Source organism: Rhagoletis pomonella, unplaced genomic scaffold (genome assembly GCF_013731165.1).
Source record: "Rhagoletis pomonella isolate Grant_MI unplaced genomic scaffold, Rhpom_1.0 Rhpom_scaffold_00006, whole genome shotgun sequence".
Lineage (NCBI taxonomy): Eukaryota > Metazoa > Arthropoda > Insecta > Diptera > Tephritidae > Rhagoletis > Rhagoletis pomonella.
In genome coordinates, this window is record NW_023458560.1 from 44,232,746 (window position 1) to 44,248,689 (window position 15,944).

Below are 15,944 nucleotides of genomic sequence, written 5' to 3' on the forward strand. Positions count from 1 at the left end.
TAATGTCTGTGAAGTTGGCGTACGGATTGACGCAAAAGAAAAAAAAAAAAAAACAAAAAGCTGTTCCGAGTAGCTTTTCAATAGTTGTCGAGTTCCTGGAAAGGAACAAAAAAATTACAGTGAAAACTTTTTGTTCAAAAAAGTTGAATGTACCGATTCATGATATTGTTAATATTGAACTAGGGGGAACTCAATTAAGAGAGGAAATATGAACATATTTTCTATGAAGTTTTGTATGTAATTTTCAAATATGTATACGTACGTATATATGTATGCATATTTGTATTTTTTTATATATATTTTTTTAAAGCTTATTTCGCGAACGCACGCTTCAGTTGCGCTGCGCAGGCGCACCTGGTAAACTTATAAATAATCAAAAGGCTATGCCAAACATGGCATGCAAACAATTGTAAACACAAATTTGGATATTTGTATGTGTGTTATTGACGAGCGTGACCAGTTTGGCGGTAACGTGTATGACACACTTAACACAATAGTACAAAAATATACAAGTAATAACGACGAACAAGAGTGAAGCGGGGCAAATTTACAAAAGAGGACACGAACAACCTGAATATAATAAAAATATAAACACAAAGGCAGCAAATAAAAATTCATTTTTTTATTCAGTAAGGTGTAACTAGTAAATTTTAGCAAAAAATATCCATATAAGCAAAATATTCTAGTAAATAAAAAAATATATAAAAAATAGGAAAAAATAAAAAAAGTTACAAAAAGAAAAACTAAAATTATATTAAAAAAATACCTACATAATTGAAAAAATTAATAATTAAAAAAAACTGAAAAATATCAGAAAAAAAGAAATTAAGAACTAGTAACATTAAATAAAAAATAAAAATCTTTAAAAATAAAAATTAAAATAAAAATATATAAAAGAAAAAGTTAAAAAAGAAAAATACTAAAATAAATAAAAAAATAAATAGGTAAAGAAAAAAAAATATTAACTATTTATTGCTTTTTATTTTTTAAACTTTTTTTAATTAAAAAACTAAACAGGAAAAACGAAAAATAAAAAATTAAAGAAATTAACAAATATAAAAAATTTATTATTTATATGTAGATTAATATAAAAAAATAAAGATAAAAAATGAATAAAAAAGGTATCCAAAACATAAAAGTAGATAAAATACAAAATTTAAAATAATAAAATAAAAATAGAGTATAAAATAAAAGTAATATAAAAATAAAAAAAATACCGATAAAATAATATACAAACCAAATTTGACAAGGGATGAAGGAACATCGAACATAAAATAAAATTAAATTGATTAAAAATTAAATAAAAAAACATTTTATCCTATTACTTATTTTATTATTTTTCGAGCTCAAGGCCACATGAAAATCAAAACACAATTTTTGATTTTGCATTCGTTTTTATTTGCCGATATTTCGACTTCAGTCTGAAGTCATCATCAGGACTGAAAAAATACATTATTACAATTACACACAATAATACATTTGTATGTATGTGTTGAGCTCGAAAAATATACAATATTGTTTAAATAAAAAAATAAAAAAGAATAAACATAAAACAAAAAAATTAGATATACAACAAATTGAATAAAGCAATTACATATAATACAAATAAAAAAATTTTTAAATCAATCCAATAAAACAAATAAAAATTAAACTTAAAAAAGTAAAAAAGCTGAAACTATGCATGCAAGTAAAACAAATTAATATAAAAAAGCATAAAAAAAAATTTAATGAAAAGTATTAACAAATTAAATAAAATTCAAGAAGGAAATAAGGATAAAAAATTTAATTGAATATGTAAATAATAAAATATATTTAAATAAAATACGAAATTTAATTTACATTTTTGGCAGAAGTTATACCTGTTATTTCGGAGATCACCACATCTCCTCATAAGCCTTCTACGCTGGTTCATAGTTCAAAACTTAAAGAAAAATTTAATAAAATTTATGCATAAACGTAATTAAATAAAGAAATATAAAAATTAAGAAATAAACTAAAACTACTAAAAGATTATAAAAATAAAATAAAATATTGAAAATCAATCATAATAGAACAAAATAAATAAAAATTTAGCGATAAAGTAAATGTAAAGCCATGCGAAATAAATCAAAGTAAAGTAATATTTATATTTATATATTTTTTATATTTATTTATTAATCTTCTATATTTGTGTTTATAAAACAACACAACTAATAGAAAATTAAATTAAAGCTTTATAAAAAGAAAAATAATAAATAAAACAAATCACAATATATTAAAAAGGTAAATAAGATATGAAATAAAGGGAAAAATTCAAATAAAATAAAAAGCGAAATAAAAATATTAAAAAAGTAAAAGAAAAAGATAAGATATCCAAAAAATAATAATAAAATATTATAAAATTAAATATTAAAAAAATAACCGTTTTCAATTCCCGAGTGAAAAATTTTTGAATTACTGCAATATAAAATTTTGGAATAACCGTTTAATAAATATTTAAAAAAGAAAAAAAAGAAAAAGATCAGAAACACAAAAAAAAATAAAAAATTATAAAATTCAAATGAAATGTTCAAAACTAATTACAATAGAATAAAATAAAATTTGCAAAAAAAGAAATGAAATTTTTAAAATAAAACAAACAAGCTAAATAAAATAAAAAATTAAAAACAATTATCGGAGTTCAATTCCCGCGTAAAAAATTTGGGATTACCGTTAATTTCTTCATAATCCAATGAACGGATACAAACCAAAATAGTATGGAGTAAGCAACAAATTTCGAAAACGGTTCACGTGGTCCAAAGTTATCTGTTAACTTTCTTACATAGCACAAAATGAAAACAAAATATTATGAATTGATAACCTCATGGATTTGTTGAAGTCGGTTAATAAAATAAAATAAAATAACTAATTGAATTTTTATTTACATACATATATACATACATGCATATATATGGACTCGTACATACATAAATGTGCATGAAAAAAATCGCTAAAAAAAATTCCTCTAAAAATTTGCGTTCAACTTCCGTAGCACGTTGTTCTTCCATATTTTAGCAATTGCTAGCGTTGGCATTTAATTTGAATTTCAGTAAAAACAAACCAGTTTCAGTTCAGCTTAAAAAATTAATTAGCTTCATAATCAAAAATTCATTTTGCTCTAAGTTATTAACTAGGAAGCTATAAAATTTGAATATTTATATGTCTGTATTGGCAAAAAGCGCAAAGGCTATAATTTGGATCACTTTGGTTGAGGGTAAGCGAAATTCGCTGATATGTATATATAGTATGCACATCGGTGTATTCATATACATACATACTTATATATGTTTATAGGTATGTATGCATTAGAGTGGTCCAAGTTAAGTATGGAGGAAGAAAATCTCTTCTTTTTTGGTATTTGTAATATCTATACCAACTTTCAATTTTCTACTGTAACCAATGCCCTTGAAATGCGCAACAGACTCCCTTTAAAACTGACAAAGGCTACTGTTGCCATGCTAGCTAATTTAAATTTGATATGTTCCTCGGTTGCTTGACCAATTGTTTGGTTAATATATGTATGTACTTATGTACAAAATACTTCTAGAGTAAAATATAAACATTTCATGAGCATCCTCTAAATTTACGCTTAGAAACGTAAAGTTCGGTGCCAGTAAATCTTTCGGCAGGAGGAAAAATTTAGGTCGGTTCTTTTCCCGGAACTTTTTTTCGGACCACCTTAATGTGCATATGCGCTCATCCACAGCATGAACACGTCGCGTCGTTTTCGTTGTGATTATTTATGCCGGTACATTAAATAGATGATTGTTTGGCTATTTGACACACAAACGCACGGACACTACAAGCCAAGCTCATGGCACCCTTTTTTTATTTTGAGCCTGGTCCAGTCGTTCAGCTCCACTGAGCCAACTTCATTGGTGTATGTTAATTCGCCAATTTTGATTAAATCTTTTTATATTTTTATGCGAGCGGCAACACTTTCATACTACCTCCTTCTATACAATGTTTTTATTTAAATTCTAGCTTTATATTTGCTTGATTCTACTATTTTTTAATTTAATTTTTTTTCATTGTTTTCTAGTTGTTTTTCTTTTGCCTTGCTATTCTCACTTTACATTGTGTATTACATTCTTTCCCGATTGTTTTTATTATTTTCTTTTGTTAGTGACGTGTTCACCCAGCCGCGTCATGGTTCATGTGCCGCCATCACCTATGCGGCTTACCGGCGGACAATACGTCTTTGCTCTTTACATACATACATATGTACGTGATATAAATGTGTACGTATGTATGTACATTGGCGTGGTCCAAAAAGCATGTGAAAAATTAAAGTCGGATTTTGTATGCTCTCACTCCCTAGGATTGTTCTATATCGGAAAAATATACCCCTATTTTTTATCTTGAAATCAAAAATATTTAGAGGTCGCTCAAAGCGCTGAAAGTTTTCCATGTATTTTATATGGGGGAAAAAACAACTTTTCGTAGAAATGGTATAGAATTCTTGAAAATCAATACTTTTCGATCGGAAAGCTCTGGGTTTCTTCAAGAGAAATCCAATAATAATACCCAATTAACAATTTTTTAATTCTTAAGATTTTTTAGTGGTCCCCCCATTGCATTTTCTGTAGCTTTTGCAAACCTCTAAAATATAGTTACTATGAAAAAATATTAAACAAAAAATTGGGTATTATTATTTGAAATCTCTCGAAGAAAAACAAAGTTTTCCGATCAAAAAATATTGATTTTCAAGAATTCTATACCATTCCTATTAAAAGCGGTTTTTTGAGCGCTTTGAGCGAACTCTAAATATTTTTTGATTTCCAAATATAAGTAGCCCATATTTTTCGGTAGAAAACTACCCTACTACTAGGGGGTGAGAGAAGAAAAATTCCGACCTTACTTTTTTTACATGCGTTTTTGGATCACCCTATTGTACATGCATATATATAGAAAATACAAACATTGCACAACATCACTGACTGAATTTGCCCACTCATTCACTTTTTTTTGCAATGCCTACATATGTACAGTATGTGGAAAAAATAAGTTTCCAATATCACATAGTTTTATTCCAGAATAGTGCGGTAATACTAAAAATTGTGAATACTCCCTAACCACACTCATTCTGGAAAGCACTGGCATAGACGATTATGAGAGAGAAGTTTTACAGCAGTTGCTCTTTCATAGAAGTAGCGGTACTTTTAGATTTGAGTACTTCTGTTAATAAATGCGGAAAAAGTAAGTTTCCAGCGCAAACACGTGTTCAAAAATTCTACATAAAAAGAGGTTATCAATAGAATTTGGTTTATTTACGTAACACACTTTGTGCAGCATCAGCCTACATAAATTGGAGGTAATATTTGTTGCATTTATAGTTTTATTTACTTTTTAATATGTTTTCTGATATTGTGGCTAGGTTTTAAATAAAAATGGGGAAATTCAAGCAACTCACAACAGAGGAACGCAAAGCAATAATAAGTCTTCGTAAAGACGGTCATAATTTGCGTTATATTGGAGAAAAGTTTGGAAAATCTCACACAGCAATACGTAAAGTCATTGTCGCCTTTGAGAATGAAAAAAGAGTTTCTGCAAAAAAGAGGCAGGGACGGCCTAAAATTACAACTGAACGAGTTGATAAGAGAATTCTTGAAATATCAGAAGCCAGTCCATTAAAATCTGTAAACAAAATTCGCTCAGACTTGCTGCAAGAAGGCAAAGACGCCCCATCAGTATACACTATCCGTAATAGGCTTAGAGCAAGTGGTAAGCATGGGCGGGTAGCACGAAAAATCCCTTATGTTAGCCATGCTAATATGAAAAAGAGGATGCATTTTTACGTGGAGCATGTCCTGAAGCCCAAAGAGTTTTGGTATAATGTCTTATGGACAGATGAGTCGATGATACGACTCAAGTATTCACATGGCATGGTTCACGTATGGCGTAAAGCAGGCGACGCTTTGTCCTATAAGTGTACTGTTCCTACCGTTAAGGCAGTAGACCAAGGTTTAATGGTGTGGGGATGTCTCTGTGCTCAAGGTACAGGCGATATAATCGTTTTGGAAGGAAAAGTTAATGCAGATGTCTACATAAAGATCCTAGAGGAGACGGCTATCCCCGAAGGGAAACGACTAATTGGTGACCATTTTGTATTCCAGCAAGACAATGCACCTATTCACACCGCAAAAAAGGTTGTGGAATATCTCTCCAAGGAAAACATTACTATTTTAAAATGGCCACCGCAAAGTCCTGACCTCTCTCCAATAGAGAACGCTTGGGCAATACTTAAAATTCGTATTGCTGAAGCAGCGCCTCAAAACTTACGACAGTTGAGAGAATGCATAATTTCAAATTGGAAAAATATTAATCCAGAGGGATGTCGTAAGCTTGTAGACACCATGCCAGATCGACTTGCAAAAATGTCACTGCGAAATGGGGGCCACTGTGGATATTAACTAAGTTGGAAACTTAATTTTTCAAGATTTTTCATAAAAATATTTTAAGTTTCCGGACCCGGCAAAAAAGCTTAAAATTTATTTTTATTTTTTAGTATTCGTTTTGACAATTTATAATAAACCTTTGAAATAAACAGTATACTTCTTTTTAAAACCAACATATATTAATGCTATTTGTGTTTGAGTTCATATACCCACATTGGAAACTTATTTTTTCCACATACTGTATATACGCATATCCATTCGTTTACCTTAGTCGGCTTGCAACCAGTATTATTCTTCTCGGACCCTTCTCGCATACCGTTGGTAGTATTTAATTTCTCCAGCAAGCTTTTTACACCTCACCTCTGGTTGATCCTACTTTGGCGCTTGCTGCTGTTGGTTCATTTGATATGACATTGCGGAAACAAACGATTTATTTTGTACTTATTTATACCCATTTAACCCTTTGCGTGCTGTCCGCTTTGTGAATATGTATGTATATGAAAATTACACTCCGCGAAAGGGTAGGAAGGGCGGTTTGAATTAAGCTGGAACCGGCCAGCTCACCAGTACTGCTTTAATTTGACTATACCTCTATTAATTGTTCTTGCTGTACGGTTTTGCTAAACGAACGTGCTTAGGTATTAATGAAGTGTTTTTGCATTGCTTACATTGGCGCACCCAAAGCAGGGGGGGAGGGGGGCGACAGTGTTTGGGGTTGAAAAGCCCTCGAAAATTTTTGAAATACTTATAAAGTAAAGTCAAAGTAAAAACTTGGCCACATAGTCAAATCATCAAATATTTTTAAAGTTAATTTGAAAGTAAATGATAGAAAATTTTATGGTAACGCCACTGGCATTTTTCAAATCGATTTTTTAATAGTTTTTGTTGTTATTTGCGAAAATGCGACGACGTTTTTTCGAGTATTATTAATTTATTTTTGATAACCTATTATTGTTGAAGTAATTAAAGTTCTCCATTCACAATTTTATCGATTTTTTATCGCAAATAAATTCATGCATCGCAGTTGACATTAATAATTAATTTACAGGGATTGATTGGTGAGGGCCGTCATCGATTCGCCAACAGTTAGCCAACACTGGCTGCATACATACATACATATGTAAATGTATATATATGTATATGTATATACACACATATATATATATATATACACATATATTAATCGCCTCAATAGAAAGACATCAGCGCAAATACTTAGATGTATATGTATGTAGATGAAGTTGGTCCAAGAAAAGTTTTTTGGTGTTCGCGCAGCTTCCAAAATTATTCCTTTAGACGTTCTGGTACCAAACTTTAGACCTTTTTTTAATTTTAAATAAAACTTAAGACTTTTGACTTCACATAACCCCGAAGAAATTGATAGTTGAGATATCACACAATAACCTGCTGACACCAAATTTTGCCGACCCGTTATGGGTTTCGATTGCAGGTAACAAAAGTGGTGCGGTAGTGCTCGTTGTTGGCTTAAAAAAATTGCATCAAAATTTCAAACTTTTTATTCAGAATTTTTAGAGTATGCAGTTAGCTCATTCAATTTTAGTATATTTAATAAAGTGCAAGTTTCAAATAGCTAAAAGCTACCGTTGATTTTTGAGAATTTTTTTGTCGAGCGTGTTCCGCATTTTCTTTCATAGAACGCATGAACAATATCTAATTTTATATGGAGGAAAATGGTCAAAACCCTCTACAAAACAAAAAAAAAAATACTACAAAAGTAAGTGTATTGAAACTTTCATTTTATTATATTGAATTCAACGGGTTACAAAACTGCACACTCGAATATTTTCTAAAAATTCTGAAATAAGTTGCAAACAACATCATTTTGATTGACCACAACTGTACATGAGACCATATCAAAAAAATTAGTCTAATATATTTTTGCAAGGCAATTTAATTTTTTTTTTTATTTGGCCGAACATACATAGGAGTCCATTGTTAAATTTTTCGTCATATCTTCGGTATTTACCGCCTGATCTTAAAGTATGAGATATGTATATGCTGTTCCTGTTCCGACGGCTTATAAATCTGTCTTAAATACCTTTAGTTTGAATTGCCTTTGAAACAGTAAATAAGCATTCTTAAGCCCCTTTTTATTAACATTCATACGGAATGGTTTCATTACATTTTTTAATTCAATTCAATTTGACTTTTAAATAAGAGGCAATCCCTTTAATATAGTTTCGAAATAAAGCTTTTTGAAAATTACTTCATTTGGCATACAAGTTGGAGTATTACATTTAATTTTCTTAAACCTCCTTCATTTGGTACCCATATAAAAGTATTTCGTTTAATTTATTATTTAAATTGATTTTAAATTTCTGCCCTCTTTTAAAAAAAAAAAATAAGCATAAATGGTTTTAAACCCCTTTCGTTCGATACCCACATTGTCACAAAATTTTATTTAGCTCATTAATTAATGGATTTTAACTTTTTGAAACAGCTGTGCCAAACTCTATACAAATCCGTTCAGTTGTCTTAGCGTCGAAGAGCAACAAACAGTATACTCACACTCTCACTCACAAACTTTATGATTTACTTATACATTAGTAGAGTGGTCTTCATTTTGCTTGCTGGGTTATTTTCTATTTAAATAAATCTTCTGTCAACTGCTGAATATACAGACCCATATACATATAGTTATATGTATGAATGTCCGTATTAACAGCACAAATTTATACATATTATCACATAGCTGCGATCTTTTGCGCTGATTTTAAAATGGAAAATGAAGTCATAAAACTGTTGAATAACAATAAATCTCTAAATTAATATAACGTTCAAATTAATTGGTTTTTATTGTTTGCTATAGACTACTTACATACATACATACATAGAGTAGAGTGATTCTATGTACAATGTACATTAGGGTGGTCCAAAATGGGTAAAGTCGAATTTTTAATGCTCTCACCCTCTTCGATTGTTCTATGTCGAAAAAAATATGCCCCTATTTTTTATTTTGAATTAATGTATTCCATGTTTATTATATGCGATAAAACTACTTTTCGTTGAAACGGTATGCAATTCCTGAAAATCAATATTTTTCGATCGGAAAACTGTGGTTCTCTTCAGGAGACTTCCAATAACAATACCCAATTGTTTATTTAACCACTTTTTAATACTAAAGATTTTTTATTTATGCCTCCATTGCATTTTCTGGCATTTTCTAGGGATTTTGGCCGACCTATAAAATATAGTTACTATGAAAAAATGGTTTAAAAAATAATTGCGCATTATTATTGGGAATCTCCTGAAGAGAAACAGAGTTTTTCGGTCGGAAAATATCGATATTCAAAAATTCTATACCATTTCTACCAAAAGTTTTTTTTCCCCCATATAAAATACTTGGACAACTTTGAGCGCTTAGGGGTCGCTCACTAAATATTTTTTGATTTCAAAATAAAAAAAAAATAGAAGTATGTACATATATTTTTTTCGACATAGAACAATCCTAGGGGGTGAGAGCATACAAATGACGACTTTACTTTTTCACATGCATTTTTGGACCACCCTAATGTACATATGTACATATAAAATATTCACGATTTGAATTTTCACGTCTTTGACGACAGATGGCGCTACCAGGGCCCGAATTACGGCTCTCGTGAACCGTTCGAATAGAGTAGAATTTCGATTCGAATCGAATAGGCAAATCATGGCACTCGATTCGAAAGCTAGCGACATTTTTTCGATTATTAAGCGGTTTACAATTAGTAAATATATATCATCGTTATCAATTTCTCAAACGTAAACAAGAAGTAAGGTTGAGATTAAGATTGAGAAAATAGGTTATAAAAGTGATGAGGTGGCGAACCCTTTTGAGGTTTGACTGTCACCCGCGGATACTAACGTTTACCCATTACGTCACGAACGTCCTGAAATGGCTGTTCTACAATGTAAATAAAAACCTTACAAACCACTGTGGAAAAGTCTACTCTATTAAGAAAATATTAAAAAACTTATTCTCAACACTATTACTTATCAATCGACCCTCGTAAGCAAATTTTCGCTACTCACTAAAGGAAATTGCCAGTTGAATAGCTTTGCAGCTTTGTTGCTATCTAGGTCAGCGGAACAAATCAAAATAATAATAATATTTTGCGCTGATTAACAATCACAGTTGGGTGGCCGTAAGCAGAAAATTAAATTATGACAAGTGCAGTCAATATCAATTGCATTTAAAGTAATTGTCGTTGCCCGCTAGCGCAGCGAAAATAATTTCTTACGCACAAAACAAAAAATAAAAATAAAAGTAAATGTTTCGCTATGCTTCGAAAACTCTTCAAACTGCTAATCACAGCCTTTTAACACTTTCGAAATTAGCACCTTTGGTCAGTCGCAAACTGTATGGCATTAAAAAGCTGAAAAAATGAGAAAAACGTTGAAATGCAGCGCTTTTGGCGCTTAAGGCAAGCAATGCAAACTGATTGTAGGATTTTTTTCTGTATTAGGTAAAATTGATTTCAATAAAAAGTATCTAAGGAAATTGCATTTATTAACATTTTAGTACACTATGTTTTTTATGTTAGTCAAGCTATACGCGATTTAATTAGAAAATCGCTAACAATTTTGCACTTAATCGCAACTTAATTATTTTCATTGTTTCTCGTTTTCTCTCTCTCCTTCTTACATATACATTTTCCGCAATCAACGTCAATTTAGATGCAATATCCTGCACTGGACAGCCGTAATGCGGTATGTTTAATTGAAAAAGACAAAAAAAAAAAATATTTGTATTGGTGTTCTGTGTATTGTGTCTGTTTTATACTCTTGTAGTGAAGTGTTTTTGACGTAAGAATATAAGAAAAATTTGAAAACTTTATTTTATGTACCTTATTGCTCAATTTCCGCCTTAATTACGGCTATTTAATGTTTTTGTCTGTGAATTTTCTTTAACTCCTATTTGACTTGCCATATTCTCACACCTCAATTTTTATTGCATCAACGAACTTGTTTTTTTTTTTGTAAACATTTTTTGTTAGGCGAATTTGCGAAATAGACGTCTACTTTGTTAGCGCACAATACGCCTTAATTATTTTTAAATGTTAGTTATAAAATATTTCAGTGTGTGTGTGGAAATTTTGCTACTTTTTTAGGCATGTCATGAAATTTTTTTTTGTGTGTTAGGGTGCATCACCAACAAAGTTGTGGTTTTTCAACAGAAATTATAAAATTTATTATATTTAAAAACTACCGGATAAATACTAAGATTTATATGAAGTGTGCCGATTTTGAAAATACCTCCAAAAATCGAGTTTTTATTGTAAATAAAATTATTTAAAAAAATATTTTTTCAAAACAATGCCCTCATATTATATAAAACTTTAAGCTTAAAAGGTCTGCACAAAAATCTGTGAACATTTTATGAACGGAATAAGAATAATACGATATTTGGAGGTATTTTCAAATCGGTCTAGCTAATATTTTTCCGAAAAAATTTGGCGACAGTCTTAAAATATAATAAGTTTTATAATTCCGATGCGAAAACAGCATCGATTTTTTTTTGTATAGAGAGTGATGCACCCTAATGTATGTACATACCAGCTTTTGATAAATAAATTATATAATAGGAAATTTTATTTAAAAGCTGTCGACAAAATAAACAAAATGAATTTGGTCAATATGTCAAATTTCAACTAAATTGTCTGTTTCATTATAAAAAATACTCAGATTTCATAGCTTGTCTTTATATGCATAAATTTTATAATTTTTTTTATAGCTGGCAACTCCAAAAATTTGCCTCAATATGATCATGTATCAACAAATGGGGTCCACATCAATACATATCTATCATATTTTTATTTTTTTTAGCTTAAACCGAAAACGTGTACATATTCCAATTTAAAAAAGTTGCCAACAATGCTAGTTTCAAAATAATTTTGCGTAAATACGCAAGATAGGCCGATTGTATTCACTTAATGTATTAATTAAATTAAATTTAACTTTTTAAACATTTAGCAATGCTACCACAAAAACTGTTTAAAGCTAAGTTTTCTTTAACCTCTTTCGTTTGATATCCATATTTAAACATTTCATTTACGTAGCTTAATTATTGAATTAAATTTGTGTTTTAAACAGGAAACTAAACTGTCTTAAACCTGTTTGGTTTGACATCCATATTGAGATCTTTCATTTATCTCACTGATTAAATTTAAATGTATCTTTCAAAAAGGTGGCAACCCCCTTTGGGAAATCGGTCAAATCGAAGCTTTCTTAAACCCCTTTCGTTTGAAATCCATATTGTTATTTTTCATTTAACTCATTGTTCAATTTAATGTGCTTCTCAAACAGGTGGCAACCCTTTTCAATATTAACATACATATATTTATATTAAAAATAAAGTTTTCTTCAATATTTATCGTTTGACATCCATATTGTAATGCAGTTTTCATTTAGCTTATTGATTAAAGTAAATTTGTCTCTTAAACAGGTGGCAACCCCATTAAAAAATTTTTTTGAGGCAAAGCTTGTTTGAACTTCTTTCATTTGACTTCCATATTGCAGTATTTCATTTAGCTTATGGATTAAAATTTTGTCTTTTTAACAGGTGGCAAATTTTTTAAAGCTAATTTTGATATAAAACTTTTTTAAATATCGTTTGTTTGACATCTACGTACCGTACCAGTTTTTCTGTATTTCTCGAATTTAAGCGAATCTCCTAATTGTTTTTGGTCACTGTAAATAATATATCAAATAACTCAGCCTGCAAGTTTACTCTTTTGCAAACCTACTTTTTCGAGTGTTAATATTCGCATACATATTAAACTTATGAGTAGCATACTTACCGGCGACCGCATTGAGGACACTCATTTATGTTGCACTCATACATTTCGGCTTGACACGTTCTTTCCTGTTTCAAAAGGGTGTGCTCATTTATGAGTTTCCAATTGATTAAACTTTTTCGCAAGGTGTGAGATAATCAATACAAACATGTTTGCGCGCTTATTCACCCTCTAGGAAATTCCGCCAGCAGTAGCTGATGTAAATTTCCGAGAGAAGTTTAAGGTAAAGTGCTTTAGGCTCCGGTCCACTAAAATGCCGATTTTTCGGTCGAGTTTTTTATCTTGAACATCCAAAGAAGTATGAGTGGTGGTTCCAAGGTTTTTAGTTTAGCTTGACTGCCACTATACACCCTTACTCTTACGGGTACAATGATTCAATTTTGCCGTAAGCCAAAGACCTCCATTTGAAAAACTGTTGTTATTGTTCCTATCGAATCGAAAAAAGAAGGCCTCCGCTGCAAAATATCCGAAAGATTGCTTTTTTTCTTTTGGTCAGTGTAGGACTTTAACCCCCTAAAATCAATCAGATGTCCAACGGTTAGACCTCTTTGGATCACCGATTTGGTATTACGTCAGAAGACCTTCCGCAGCACGAAGCTCTAGCATCAGTTTGGTAATTCAAAGGACGTCCAGAAATTACTGCGCATATCATTACGGTACTGAACGTGCGGACTGCGTTCCATTTGTTAGAACCGTTACAGGTATTCCGGAAAACAGCCATGCCCGCTTATGATTTGAGTTAGTAGAAATCAATACGAGGGATTAGTTAGCGTCCACTCGGCGAATGATCACATCTACTCTGCCATTCCTCTATAGCGCAATTTGTTTTTCCGCGATAACGCAAATTTCATCTTCGGATACCATTTGAAGAGCAATGTGCCTGCATATTCGTTCGGCTGGGCGTAGATGGATATTTTTTTTCTTCGGCCCAAACAGGAGCTGCATAAGGCAGTATTGAGTCCACAACTGTGGATAGGAGGCCCACCGTTTACTCGTGCCGTCTTGAAGTCTACTGTTGATTAGTGGCCTTTGAAACTTATCCTGCTGTCGATCATAATTCCCAGGTATTTGATTGCTTCCTGTGAGCATATTGTGGTGTCCGCCTATCAAGATTTTAATATTCTCTTTATGTCTCCCTGCTTCCGTTTTTTGCACCGCCGCTGAAGTCCTGCGCCATTTAGCCAACTTTGCACCCTCGCTGCTGCATCTGGCTTCGAAATATTCCAGCCGTTTGTCCACCGTTCTCAACGCAATTATAAGACCTCTTAATATACTTATGGTGCATCCCCCCAAAACTGATCCCTGTAAGACGCCTTCTGTTACCTTGTATTGTTTTGGGCTTTCTGCTGTGTCTTCCTGCTGCATTCCATCGCTGAAGTAAGTTCGGATGAATCCTAGCAGATAGATGGGTATATTGTAATTTAGTGATAACAGGATATCACCCCAGGTTTCTGTGTTAAATACATAAATTTGTGACTTCCAATGTGATGCCAACACAGTACCTGATCAGGTAATGCCCTCCGCTAATCGCCTCCTCTGCTATGTTAGTCACTAACCTTATTGTATCAATCGCAGATCCTGCCCGTTAAAGCTAAATTATTTGTCGGAGAGACCAGTAGTACATTCTAAAAGCTCCTGAAGGCAATTGCAAATTATTTTTTCAAAGACTACTGCCACTGTATCGAACATACATAGCGGTTTGTATGGATACGGTTGAGCAAAACTAACCGTTGTAGCGTTAGGTACGTGGTATATATGTAAGTTTACGAATCTGTCCGGGCTGATCTAAACCGCAGTCCTGAAAGCTATGTTCGGTGCACCTGGGTCCTTATTTTCTTTTATTCGATCCAATGTGTATATTACCTCGTCAGTTGTACCTGGAGGTACAATCGTGATCTCGTTATGGCTAAGGTCTTCGTTTCTCATTTCTTCGTGTGTTGGGAACAGTGAGAGAGTACTGGAGATTTGGGCAGTTGGGTATGTTACGTTGTGTTATGCTATGTTATGCAATTTTAAGTTATGCTATGTTAAGTTATGTTATGTTATAGTATTTAATGTTATGTTATGTTATGTTCTGTTATGTTATGTTCTGTTATGTTATGTTCTGTTATGTTATATGTTACAATTATGTAATATCAGTTATGGTATCTATTGTTATGTTATGCTTTGTTATATTTTACAATCATGTACATAATAGTATCAGTGAAATTTTTCTCTGCAGGCAATAGTATTTACGTGTTCGTGTTCGTATAGCCTCCAATAAGTATGCCATCTGGCCTTCATTTGGTTTTTCCATTAAACGAGCATAAGGATCAAAAATTTGTTGCTGCCTATTTTTTTACCCTACGTTCATACTTACTCATTCATAAATGAAAGCTTTTTGTTTTAACACTTCTCTGTTTCTCTGTGTGGCCCTCAATGCTATCGTTTTCATGATTGTGTGCTTGACCCGATTGCGCTTTTCATCGTTTCCGTTTGATTGCAAATGTCCCTCTTTCAATTTAAAATATACTTACATTTCTTTCAGTCACTTGCATATAAATTATCTGCAATGCAAAAAGGTCCATTATTAAATTGTAAATTAAATAAAAATTCATCACAGGCATAAATGGAATTAAAAAGCTCAGTATTAGAAAATCTACATATAAATGGGATTATTTGCATGTGAAGTAGTTATACGTTTAAAAAAGTTGAATAGGATTTAATATTCTTAGGATGTTGCAACACA

General features: G+C 31.4%; 1 protein-coding gene across 4 annotated transcripts in view; it reads left to right on the top strand.

Annotated features, from left to right (window-relative positions):
* The window catches only part of LOC118740786 (dedicator of cytokinesis protein 9), a 104,796-nt gene that overhangs the window by 16,020 nt on the left and 72,832 nt on the right, over positions 1–15,944 (top strand). For 2 of the 4 annotated variants that reach the window (XM_036472471.1, XM_036472472.1), the window contains exon 2: positions 11,097–11,129. The exons of the other annotated variants lie outside the window; for them this stretch is intronic. In XM_036472471.1, coding sequence (XP_036328364.1) covers positions 11,097–11,129 — 33 coding nt within the window. The remainder of the gene's footprint in view (positions 1–11,096; positions 11,130–15,944) is intronic. 4 annotated transcript variants of the gene reach the window in all.